This window comes from Microcaecilia unicolor, chromosome 3, assembly GCF_901765095.1.
Source record: "Microcaecilia unicolor chromosome 3, aMicUni1.1, whole genome shotgun sequence".
NCBI lineage: Eukaryota > Metazoa > Chordata > Amphibia > Gymnophiona > Siphonopidae > Microcaecilia > Microcaecilia unicolor.
Genome location: NC_044033.1, coordinates 114,095,112 through 114,108,922, shown reverse-complemented (window position 1 = coordinate 114,108,922; position 13,811 = coordinate 114,095,112). Strand labels below are relative to the sequence as shown.

General features: G+C 43.1%; 1 protein-coding gene across 1 annotated transcript in view; it reads left to right on the top strand.

The window, feature by feature from the left end:
- The window catches only part of LRRN4 (leucine rich repeat neuronal 4), a 31,503-nt gene extending 19,878 nt beyond the window's left edge, over positions 1-11,625 (top strand). The window contains exons 4-5 of the mRNA XM_030194985.1: positions 5,921-6,055; positions 9,869-11,625. Of these exons, the coding sequence (XP_030050845.1) occupies positions 5,921-6,055; positions 9,869-11,129 (1,396 nt within the window). The 3' untranslated portion in view covers positions 11,130-11,625. The remainder of the gene's footprint in view (positions 1-5,920; positions 6,056-9,868) is intronic.
- The last annotated feature ends 2,186 nt before the right edge of the window (positions 11,626-13,811 follow it).

Sequence of the window (13,811 nt, the reverse complement as noted above, 5' to 3'; positions counted from 1 at the left end):
CGCAGCAGGGGGAGGGGAGGGTTGATGGGCATGGGTGGCTGCAGGGGGATGCTGGACATGGGTGGCTGCAGGGGGAACACGGGGAGAGGAGGGTCGCTGCACATGCCTGGCTGCAAGGGGGCAGGGGAGAGGGAGGGGGTGAGGTGGTTCCTCACACCACACACGCAGTCACTCATTCTCTGTCTGCCACATACACTCTCACTCACACACTCACTGTCTTTGTCCCTCTCTCTCACACAGTGTCACACAGAAACACAAACACTGTCTCTCACACACTCTCTCTCTTGCACAAACACATACACTCTGTCTCTCTCTCACATTCTCTCTCTGACACACACGCTCCATCTCTCACACACGCTCTTTCTGAAACATACACTCCAAGGAAAACCTTGCTAGCGTCCGTTTCATTTCTAACAGAAACGGGCCTTTTTTACTAGTCATCCATAAAAGGACTTATCTGTAACTGATGTGCTCAACAGAGCGCTACCGTTTCACATATTAGTTTCATCAGGAGCAACACCAATAGTGGACCTCTTCTAATCCTTAAACAAAAAATGCAGTGTCATTTTCAAATTGTATTGTTGCAATTTCACTGCCACTATTCCCCCTGTTTGCTAAACCATGCAGTAATGCCGACACAGCCCATTCAAAGTGAATGGGCTATATTGGCATTAGTGCACCAGCAGCTAGTGGGGAGAATGAAACTGCAACAATACAATTTGAAAATGACGCTGCGTTTTTTGTTTAAGGATTAGAAGAGGTCCACTATTGTTGCTCCTGATGAAGCTGATATGTGAAACGGTAGTGCTCTGTTGACTACATCAATTGCAGGTAAGTCCTTTTATAGATGATTTCTTTTAAAATAGAGTCATGAAAATTACTTTAAAATTAAACATTTATTATCATTAAGTAAAGCTAACAAAAGGTTTTGTTTTTGGACTGATGAAGAAACTCCTCAGTGACAAATTATGCATCAATAGCACTTTAACTGAGTGTCTGAAGTCTTTTTCTTCCTGTCTTTTGGGTCTGTTTACAAAGCAGCGCTAGCGGCTGTCCATGCGCTAGTGCAGACACGGAACATTCAAAGTGAATGGGCCATGTCGGCACTAGTGCATGGACAGCCGCTATCACTTGAAATTTTTCATATTGGCAAGTGCAATGCCTGTTGTTAACCAGTCTACGAAAACCATAACCTTTCTTCAGATACAAATTTTTTGTAAGGATGTGATCCTCCTGTCTCAAAACCACGGTAAATGTTTACGATTAAAGCAGGTGGTGGCAACATCATTTAGGTCAGATAACTGGCATGAGTGTAGACGTATTGCAAATTTATTCAGGATGATATTTCCCGAATTGTATTGAAATTGGTCATGTTTTGACAGTTACAAGTTTTGTAGCTTTTTTTTTTTTAACAGTGAATTTTTGTATGCTAAATACTGTCCACTTTTGCTACTTCAAGAACGGCAAATATAAAGTTGGGGAAAAACCCCCCAGAAAGGATTCTTTAAAAAAAAACCACAGGATTAAGAGCTTCTTTGTAAAACAGCATCTACATTACAAAAAGTACCCTTGCATGGCCTAGTGGTTAGGGTGGTGGACTTTGGTCCTGGGAAACTGAGGAACTGAGTTCGATTCCCAGCACAGGCAGCTCCATGTGAATCTGGGCAAGTCACTTAACCCTCCATTGCCTGCCACATTGAGCCTGCCATGAGTGGGAAAGTGCAGGGTACAAATGTAACAAAAAAAAAATAGTAACACTGAATGTGGCAGAACTAATAGAATGCTGCGCTACAAAATGTCACATTAAAACAAGTCAAAGTTTAAATGATGGGGAACAAATATTTGAAAACTACTCTTGGTCTCACGTACTTACAAATATGGCATCCATAAGTTAGTAACCTCAAAGAACTCTTCTCAGGAACATCAAAGTGAGTTTCAAACATGCTCATTTAAACTTACAAGTGCGCCAATATTTATAAAGTCATGGACAAAGGCAATGGACAGCATGAGTGAACAAGAAAAGAAATGGTAACAGAAAGAACCAAACGCTATTAGACCAGCATGCTGAAAAATGTTGTTTATGTGCTGCAAATATTCAATTTCCAATAAACAAACCAACAAAACAGAAAGAAAGCAAAGAAAACTGCTAATGTATGGTTTGACAGTGTACATTGCTTCACAGAAACCAGATCCTGTGCCATCTAGATCAAATATTTGTGGAAAAAAATAAATTACAGGGTGTATGCTGCACTTACTAATTTAAGCACATTCCATGTCAATGATATATACTTTCCTTAATACAGTACAGTCATGCAGATTCAAGAATAGCAAAATACACAATGGAGCTCCATGTTCATTTCTTTTAGTATTGACTGAAAGCCATGGGCCAGAAAAAGGACCTTTATTAACAAGTCTATAAATTATATCTATTCAAAATGCAAAAAGCAAAACTACTAACTAGATAAAGACAAGGTGGTACCCTTTAGTTTAACCAATTTAGGGCGTCTTTTACTAAGGTGTGCTCACGTTTTTGGCGCACGCTAAAACTGTGGGCGTGCTAAACGTTAGAGATGCCAATGCATTCCTATGGGCATCTCTAACGTTTAGCGCACCCACAATTTTAATGCACGCTAAAAATGTAAGCGCACTTTAGTAAGATGCCCTTATTGAAGTTTGGCGCACGCTAAAACTGTGGGCGCACTAAACGTTAGAGATGCCAATGCATTCCTATGGGCACCTCTAACATTTAGCGCGCCCACAATTTTAGCGCATGCTAAAAATGTGAGCACACTTTAGTAAGACGCCCTTATTGAGGTGTGAGCATTCGAAGACTACAGTCCACTTCATCCAGTGCATCTTTTTAACAGCTACAGATGTGAAAGGGGTATGAATAGAAGAGGCTTTGTGACTTTCAAAATTATTATGGTCTCCTTCTCAGTCTCCCCTAAATTAATTCTGATCATAATGTGTATGATACAAAAAAGTATGTCTACCCACAAAAATCTAGATGTGAACTACAACATATAAACTATTAGACTTACGGTGGCAATCAGAAACCTGCATATTCACATTCTTCAGGGCCCTTTAACTAATCCGCGCATTGAAATAGGGGGAGAAGACAGATGCTGGAGGGGAGAGAGGAGAAACACTGGTTAGAAAGGATGGAGAAGATGGAAAGATGCCAGATGGAAAAGGGGTAGAGAGGAGAAAATCTGCATGCAAAGTGAGAAGGGAGTTGCTGGATGCAAGAGGGGAGATAGTGGATGAAAGGGGGGAAAGATAGAGTTAGTGAAAGACTGAGGAATAAGAGGACGGGGAATAGAAGAGATGGGGTGAGGGAAAGAGTTGGAAAGCTATAGGTAGATGCAATAAAACGAGAGAAATTGGATAGTAAGAATAAAAGAAATTTGGACAGAGAGGTTGAAAAATAAATGGAATAAAGCTGAAAGGAAAAAAAATCAGTGTTGGAGATACATGTTAGAGGAAATGAAGAAGGCAGGAGGAGAGAGATAAATGACAAACAGGCAGAAAACCCTGTGAAGACAGAAGAGAAGACAAAGGAAAGTAGAACCCAAGGACTGGGGCTGACACAAAGAGAAAAATTGGCACGAAAACAAAGGTAAATAAAAAGAATTTTGTTTTTATTTTAGAATACATCATTGTTTACATGGCCAATAGGAAGATGCTGGACTGAGGAGCTAGGGCTGACCAAGAGCCAAGTGTTAAAATATCTATACATAATACTGCATATACTATTCTCTTTAGTATATTGTATAATTTTAATTTTTGGGGCACATAATTCCTTGGAGTGTACTCAGTGCATATGATACCATCAGTTACAGAGGTACTAGGGAGAGGCAGTTGGTAGGGGTTCTTCCGTACTGTGTTTAAAAGTGCATCTGCTGTCCCTTTCCTGCCAACATAGGTGTTGCCCCCCCCTAAAGTTTTTAACTTGACTCCGCCCAGCTTATCCTCCCCAAACAATTGAGTCACCGGCCACCTATGTCGGCATTAACTGCTAATATTCAGCAGGAGATAACCAGTTATTTCCGCTGAATATTGCTGGTTAGCATCTGCCCCCGGTTTCTATAGAGCACAGCTAGAGATCCACTCCGAAATCCAAGCATATTCTGTAACAACCTGTTAAAAGGATTTTACCAATGATACTCGCAAACACCACGAGACCAAGTCAGGCTTAAAGCAGTTTTATTTCTTGCGAGGAGACAAATCCAGCATACCCTCGTGAAGTTGTCTGCCCTCCCCATACCTTCCCGTTTCTTATATACCTTTTTAGATTCTTATCTACATGCAGCTGTACTTGAAGCATATCTTTTAAGCTTGAATGAACATGTTACAGTTTTAGACCATTAGGAGGTTTTTATAAGCTAGCCAAAAAGCATATCTAAGAACATTCAGTTCTTCTTGTGACTCTGAGCAGTCACTTAACCCTCCATTGCCCCTGGTACCTGAATATATGTAAACCGCTTTGAATGTAGTTGCAAAAACCTCAGAAAGGCAGTATATCAAGTCCCATTTCCATTTCCCTATTTGAGATTCAACATGGAACATTGCTACTATTTGAGATTCTACATGGAATGTTGAGATTCTACATGGAATGTTGCTAGTGGAGGAGTAGCCTAGTGGTTAGTGCAGTGGACTCTGATTCTGGGGAACTGGTTTTGATTCCCACTGCAGCTCCTTGTGACTCTGGGCAAGTCACTTAACCCTCCATTGCCCCTGGTACAAAATAAGTACCTGAATATATGTAAACCGCTTTGAATGTAGTTGCAAAAACCTCAGAAAGGCAGTATATCAAGTCTCATTTCCATGCCCCTATTTGAGATTCAACATGGAACATTGCTACTATTTGAGATTCTACATGGAATGTTGAAATTCTGTTGCTACTATTTGAGATTCTACATGGAATGTTGCTATTCCACTAGCAACATTCCACGTAGAAGCCTGCCCTTGCAGATCAGCAACGCAGCCACGTAGGCTTCTGTTTCTGTGAGTCAGACTCACAGAAACAGAAGCCTGCACGGCTGCATTTCTGATCTGCAAGGCCAGGCTGCTAGATGGAATGTTGCTAGTGGAAGAGTAGCCTAGTGGTTAGTGCAGCAGACTCTGATTCTGGGGAACTGGGTTCAATTCCCACTGCAGCTCCTTGTGATTCTGAGCAAGTCACTTAACCCTCCATTGCCCCTGGTACAAAATAAGTACCTGAATATATATAAACCACTTTGAATGTAGTTGCAAAAGGTGGTATATCAAGTCCCATTTCCCTTTCCCTTCTTGTAACACACAAGGTCAGAAGCCGTTTCTTTTCTTATAATCTACACTTGTTTGGTATATGTTAAAATGATTAACTCAATAATTTCCATACACAACCCACATAACTTAATTGGCTTAACAAGCCAATCAGTGTTAACAACACTTAAGCAATAATAAGCACTAATTGGCAATAATTAGAATTTACATGCATAAATCCCTAAGTGTATTCTGTAAAGCAGTGCGCCTAACCAAACATGTTTAGCGGTCAAACAGGACCACATAAACAGCTGTCCTATCTTTAATCGCTATAAAGTTAACTGATTAGCATAACCAGTTAACTTTTTAGAGGTTAAAAAAAACTCTGGATATTCAATGCCAGTCGCCAGAAATGGCCCGGCTTTGAAGATCTAGGTTTAATGCCAGCAGCAGAGAGCAAAAGTGCTGTCGCTTTCTGGCTGAATTTCAGCCCCTTTGTAAATAAAATACCTTGCAAATTTTAAACATCTTTACTTGAACAACATTTTTCTGATCCAGACGTCCCACACAAAATTGGGTTACATATAAAGCTATCCGGTGCTCACAGAACTGAATATAGGCCGCAGTGTGGATATGGTAAACCTTAATGATTGCTTTGCTTTCTGTATTTCAGCTGTAACTTGAGCACTTTGAATTCTTGGAGCATCAATTCAAGTACACTGAATATCAGCCTTTATGGGAATCCTTTAAAATGCAGTTGTAAGCTATCCTGGCTCCTTTCAGATCCTACAACAGTTGTACTGCTAAGGTAATTATATTCTTTAAAGTCTATGAATCTTAGAACCTGTCACAATGGATAAATTTGTTCCAGTCTCTTTTTCTGGTTCCAATGGATCTGCATTGTCTCAGTGATAAGGATGTGTAATGAGGAAAGTTGATTGTGGGTCATGGGTGCTTAAGTTGTGCTGTATGATTGGTCTATATTCTTCCTATTTTATTTGACATTCTTTTCCCAAGTGTTATTTGTTTTGTTGTAAGCTGCTATGACCTGTTTTCTGTAATGGTGGGATATCAAGAATTTTAATAAACGTAGACATAATAATTATGGATGGCAGAAATAATTGCTAAATTGTCCCTTTTCCCATACTAAGCTGAGCTTCCTGAAAGGACAAAAATAAAATACATTGGGTTGTAAATAAAAAGAATCTTGTAAAGCTGGGAAGATTGGGCAAGGGTGTGCCTCTGGAGGGGGAAGGGAATGGTGGGGTATCTATTGAGCGGTCTGAGTACTAGAAAACCTCCATTCCCTTTTTGAGGGCCCCCTGGAGCATCAGGCTTTACAGTAGCAGCCCTATACTCCTGGAGACAAAATATAATGCAATTTATGAAGCTGAATGCAAGTTGCGATATTTATTTACTACAGAAGTTACTAACCACTGGTACTAAGTTACCACAGGCTACTGACTCCCATGGTAGATTAAGCTGTGGTAAAATGCAGTATTTTACCACAGCATAGTAAATACCCTTCTAAATTACTTAAGGTGTGCTAATGAACCACAGGGCCGCTGAGAGGGGGGAGGCAGGGGGAGCAAGATTCTCCAGGCTCGGCCTCCAAGTGGGGCCAGGCTCTGGGGTCTGTCTCTCTCCTGCTCCTGTGTGTCAGGACCCGGGTGATTGAGTTAACGTGATAAACCGGGTCCTGATACACAGGAGCAGGAGAGAGACAGACTTGAGGGAGGAGCAGGTGAAGGAAAGTAAGGTGGTGGGGTAGAGGTGGCGGCAGCCCAAGTGGAGGGGCAGAGGGCTGCTGCAGTGGCCCTACCCTGGGTCCGGCTCTGTCTCACGGCAGACCAGATGAACCAAATGCAGACAAACGCAAACTCCTATGACTTAGAGTGAAACCTCTTTCTGCCCACATATAGCAATTTGAAAATTCTTCTCTAAGTACCTAGTAACAGTTCTCTGTAAAATAACCATTTTTTAGACAGTCTCATGCTAATTCCAAAGAAGTTGTCACAACCTGCAAAAAAAAATTATTTTGATTACTGATGATTCCTGATCTTTGATTTTATGATTAATCATCTCTCCTGTAATTGCTTTAACAAATAGGTCCCTTATGTTTATAGGAAAAATACTTTGATTCACTAAGGGATCCTTTTACTACAATGTGGTAAAGTTTTGCACTTACCATGCTTTAACAGAAGAACAAAAATAGTGTAGGGTAAGTGCAAAGGTGTGTGCTAACTGTTGTGGGTGTGTACAAAATGTTCCCTACAGTTATCACGTGGCAAAGTTCTTTACTGCACCTTAATCACAATGAGTGAGGATGCACTTAAGTGCACTCACACCAACTGCACAAGTGACAGTGCACAGTAACTGCAATGTACACTCCACACCCATTCTCTGCTCATAGCCCTCTGAGTTACCACCTCTAACCCAATATGCAGTTCACACACGAATGTGCACATCCTGTCATGCTGGGGCAGTAACAATTACTGCACTTTTGCACTAACAGTATGCTCTAATTTTGCACATTTATTTATTTGTAGCATTTGTATCCCACATTTTCCCACCAATTTGCAGGCTCAATGTGGCTTGCATTCAGGAAGGCATTCTATAAAAGATGCCAAGATTTCCAGTGCTGAAAAAAAAAAAATTGGCACAGAGCACCATTCTATGGGGGTCTTTTACTAAGCCGCAGCAGTAGCACTTTTAGCTCACGGAAGAAATCAGCAGATACTCATAGGAATATTACAGGCATCTCGGCTTTTACCACCAGCTTTCTACCGCAAGCTAAAAACACTATTGCAGCTTAGTAAAAGACCCCCTATAAGTAGCAGTCTGGTTTGAGCACCATTTATAAAATAGTGCTTACAGCCCATTCCTGTATTAAAAGTTGGGCGCTGGTATTTATGCCAGCTGAAACCTGGTGTAAATGGCAGCATCCAACGCCATCAAAAAGAACTCTCCGAAAAAGATCACCGATTACTAACAGGAACCTTTAGAGGAGGACCACTATAAATCCCTCAAATAATATAAACATTTTTATATATAGGATCACTCTGCAAAACACCATGAATTTGATGGCGTCTGAATGAAGGACTCTGGTGTTTTGATACATTCAAAGCTCCTGAGGAATTTAAATGAAACGGAGCATCTCATTGAGCTGTAGTTTTTCAAGTCTGCCTCAGCTAATGATTGTTTTTGGATATGAAAGACATTCAATATGAATTTTAATGGTCACATTTGGGCATTTTACTAAGCACTTTATTTATTTACTTATTTATGTGATTCACAGATCTGCTGGAAGTTCGGGCATTATATTTTATGCAACATAAATAAAATTATTTTAATTAGTTCACACATAGGATTACAAGGATGTGCACTGAATCAAGGGTGCTATTTAGCTCCATATTTTCTCCTTACAAGCACAGGGGAGTGCTGAATTTCAGTGACACACTGAGTGATCCTACATTTATTTAATTTTTTTGTTATATTATTTGTGGGATTAATAGTGCCCCTTCTCTAAAGGTTCCTGTTAGTAATCAGTGATCTATTTCAGAGAGTTCTTTTTTATGATATTGATATATTCTCTCTGTACAGAAGTTTTATATTTACAAAGGCACCCAACTCCAGGCATTTTGGTGTGGAAATGAGGCTATTCTATAATATTGCATGCAACTTTTAGGAACGCCCCTGCCACTCCCCTGGCAACAACCCTTTCGAGTTGCAAGCATTAGGCGAGCAGGTTATGGAATAAGGTGTGGGGAGATGCGCGTGCAAATGTCAATTATTGCCAATTAACTGTAGCTTAGTAAAATGGCCACTTTCTAATTTAGCTCCTGTTTACTAAGCCATGCTAGCGGCTACCGTGCTCTGATGACACAGCCCATTCACTTTGACTGGGCTATGTTGGCATTGGCGCGTGGCAGCCATTGGTGCAGTTCAGTAAACAGGGGGGTTAGCTTTTATGCACTTAAGTCAATAGTATCAACAAAAAATTTGCATGTTAAAAATGCATTTGAATAAATGAAACAAAAGAAACAAACGAAGTTGTATCCCTTAAAAATGGTCTGACATGGTGTGATACAAAGCAGGGCCTTATCTCTAGAGGCTGCAGTTAACTGATGTTGATAGTTTAGACTGCTTTAACTATGGCAACCTGGGTACTATGGCAGTGCAACAGGAAATAAATCAGGAAGACTAAATCACCCTTCTAGTTACACACTATGGCACTTAAGTGTGACCTTAGAGAGTGGCACCTGGTGTACCGATGCACATACCTGCATAGGAGCCAACTTTTCAAAATTATTGGGGGTGCTAAGCCCAATGGAAATAACCCCTCCCTGGATACATACAAGGAATTTTCTCAATATTGGGGGTGCTCAAGCACCCACAGCACCCACAGAGTCGGCTCCAATGCATACCTGCCATTTTTAGTGCATTTGATACACATAAGTGTTGGCATCAACTTATGGAACTACCCTCTTAAACTGTAAGCCCTCCAGGGACTAGAAAATTACTAGTGTACCTGAATGTAACTCATGATGAGCTATTACTGAAAAAGGTGTGACCTAAATGCAAATAAATGTTTTTTAAATATCTTTATTTCATCCACCAGGCCAGAAAAAACGCTCTGCACAAGTAGAGCTGACCGAGGATCTTCATCTTCTCTATCACTTCTAGAGTTATATAATGAATGCCAGTCTAATAATGGGAGCTCAAAGCCTGTGCAGCCAGAAAACACAACCCATGTGAACACTCACTCCTACAGAGCCAGCCGAAGTCTTACAACTGCTCCCTCAATGGCTAAAACAGGACCTACACTGCCTGTATTACCCTTTGTGAAGTCCAATGTGCAACCAAACAACACAACCACTGTGAACACTCACATCACAGTTTCAAGTCTTACAAATGCTCCCTCTACTGCTGAAGCAGGACCTACATCACCTAGATTGCCCTTTGTAGATTCCAATCTGCAGAACTCTGGCAGTACAATTCAAATAGACCAGAGCACTTTACTCTATGAAGATATTACTCATGCTCCATCTATGAAAGAGGGAGAAGGTTCAGTGCCATTTCCCGATGAACCTTCCACACGTTTCTTTATGCTGAACAATGCACTGAAGACTACTCAAATAGATGATTCAAAGACAAATGCACCAGCACCAAAACCAAACCCCAGCCAGAAAAGTCCTCATGACGATGTGCCTATTAGTTATGTGTCAGATGACTATGACTATGGTGCAGCTCAGGAAGAGAAAAGCACAGTCCAAAGTAAGGCTATGCTTTGTGATTATCATCCTTGTAAACACCTCCAAAGGCCTTGCCTGGAACTTCAGAGTTTATCACGGTGTTTCTGTCCTGGACTGTCTGGGGAAAACACAATTCCAGATCCACCCAGACTTAGAGATGTGTCTGAAATAACCGATACTTCAGCACTGATCCACTGGTGTGCACCAAATTCAGTAGTACATAAATATGAACTTATATATCAGGCTGAAGGTAGCCACAGGACTGTGGTTGATGATATCTACGTCACAGCAAGGCAGTACACTCTGTATGGGCTAGCGCCAGGAACGACTTATCAGGTTTGTGTAGTTGCTTCAAATAAAGCAGGGTCAAGTGAACCTGTGAATGAGAGTTTTTCAAGATCACCGTGCAGCAAACTGAAAACCAAACCAAGCTACACCATTATTTTGGCTGTCTTGTGCTCAACAAGTGGAATTCTTTTAATTGCAATAATTATATTATCAGTGTGTCTCTGCAAGAAAAGTAAAAATCCTCAAACCGATCAATACGATACCCACCTCGTTTCATACAAGAACCCAGCATTTGAACATCAGTTAAAACCACAAACAAGAAATACACTTACAGAGTAAAGGGTTGGCCATTATTGGTTTTGGTTTCAAACCGCATGGTCAGCTCATGTTCCAATTCTATTACCTTTACATTCTGTATCAGTCTTTTCAGAAGTTAGCTTATTGAATGCCATCTGGTAATAAGAATTCTTAGAAACATAACCTCCACTTTATAGGAACAGCAGTTAAAAACATTCTATATTAAAACTATGGAAAATATGCATTAAGACCATATGGAACATATTTCATTCTGGAAAATATACCATTGCACCTTGTCATTAATATTTAATTCTGGAATAGTTTCTGCACACTAATTGAGAATCAAGACACCACGACCCAATTTTTAAGGCGCAGTGACATTGCTGATATTTTATTTCAGTGATTTAAAAATAAAATAAAAGCTTCTTCAGCGTTTGAGAACTCGCATATTGATTCTTCTGTGATGCACACTCTGCCCTATGTGTGTCGTCCCCCCCCCCCCTTTATAGTATGGAGCACTGGTGAGAAGGGGGTGTAAGGCAGGGCCATGCCTAGGGTCTCTGGCGCCCCCCTGCAGACTATCAGTTGGCGCCCCCCCCTGCAGACTATCAGTTGGCGGCGGCGGCGGCCCCCCACCCCCCCCCCCCGTGAAAATGATCGCTCACCACTTGCCACACTGACAGGAATTGTCAGCAATATTCTTAGAAACAAACTGCTATACATTGCAAAAAAAGATAGCAGATGTAAATTCTCAAAGTGGACATATTCCAAACACTAAAATGAAAATAAAATGATTTTTTTTCTACCTTTGTTGTCTGGTGACTTTCTTTTTCTGATCATGCTGGCCCAGTGTCTGATTCTGCTGCTATCTGTCCTCTTAACTCCGTTTCCAGGGCTTCCTTTCCTTTTATTTCTTTCCTTTCCTCCTTTCTTCTTCATTTCTGGTCCTCAGCTTCTGCCTATTTTCTTCATCCATGTGCAGTTTATCTCCTCTCTTCCTTTTCCCTCATTTCATCTCCTTCATCTCTCTTCCCTCCCCTCTATGTCCAGCAATTTCTCCTCTCTCCCTGAGCCCTGCCTTCCCATCCATGCTCCTCTGTCCCCTGTCCCCTGCCCCCTCCATTCATCCTATTCCAGCAATTCCCCTCTCTCCCTGAGCCCTGCCCTCCCAATCCATGCCCATCCATGCTCCTCTGTCCCCTGCCCCCTCCATTCATCCTTTTCCAGCAATTCCCCTCTCTCCCTAAGCCCTGCCCTCCCAATCCATGCCCATCCATGCTTCTCTGTCCCCTGCCCCTCCATTCATCCTTTTCCAGCAATTCCCTTCTCTCCCTGAGCCCTGCCCTCCCAATCCATGCCCATCCATGCTCCTCTGTCCCCTGCCCCCTCCATTCATCCCTATCCAGTAATTCCCCTCTCTCCCTGAGCCCTGCCCTCCCAATCCATGCCCATCCATGCTCCTCTGTCCCCTGCCCCCTCCATTCATCCCTATCCAGCAATTCCCCTCTCTCCCTGAGCCCTGCCCTCCCAATCCATGCCCATCCATGCTCCTCTGTCCCCTGCCCCCTCCATTCATCCCTATCCAGCAATTCCCCTTTCCCTGAGCCCTGCCCTCCCAATCCATGCCCATCCATGCTCCTCTGTCCCCTGCCCCCTCCATTCATCCCTATCCAGCAATTCCCCTCTCTCCCTGAGCCCTGCCCTCCCAATCCATGCCCATCCATGCTCCTCTGTCCCCTGCCCCCTCCATTCATCCTTTTCCAGCAATTCCCCTCTCTCCCTGAGCCCTGCCCTCCCACTCCATGCCCATCCATACTTCTCTGTCCCCTGCCCCTCCATTCATCCTTTTCCAGCAATTCCCTTCTCTCCCTGAGCCCTGCCCTCCCAATCCATGCCCATCCATGCTCCTCTGTCCCCTGCCCCCTCCATTCATCCTTTTCCAGCAATTCCCTTCTCTCCCTGAGCCCTGCCCTCCCAATCCATGCCCATCCATGCTCCTCTGTCCCCTGCCCCCTCCATTCATCCCTATCCAGCAATTCCCCTCTCTCCCTGAGCCCTGCCCTCCCAATCCATGCCCATCCATGCTCCTCTGTCCCCTGCCCCCTCCATTCATCCCTATCCAGCAATTCCCCTCTTTCCCTGAGCCCTGCCCTCCCAATCCATGCCCATCCATGCTCCTCTGTCCCCTGCCCCCTCCATTCATCCTTTTCCAGCAATTCCCCTCTCTCCCGTCCATGACCCCCCCCCCTCGCATCCATGCTCTTCTCTCTCCTCTCGCTACCATGTCCCAGTTGGCCTGGCCTGGCCCGCCCTCTTCTCCCCTCCCCCTTCGCATCCATGCTCTCATCTCTCCCCTGCCCTCCCGCTCCCATTGTTCAACTGCCCGCCCTCTTCTCTCCCCCCAACATCCCTTTCTTTTTTTTCTTTTTAAATTTACCTCCGTGGCGGTTCCGGCAGCGCAGCATCAGTGAAGGAGGCGGCGCTGCGCTCCCGACGTCTCTAGCCTTCCCTTCGCTGTGTTCCGCCTTCTTCTGACGTCAAGGAAATGACATCAGAAGAAGGCAGAACACAGCGAAGGGAAGTCTAGAGACGTTGGGAGAGAGCGCCGCCTCCTTCACTGACGCTGCGCTGCCGGAACCGCCACGGAGGTAAATTTAAAAAGGAAAAAAAAAAAGAAAAGGGATGTTGGGGGGGGGGGAGAAGAGGGCAGGAAGTCGAACAATG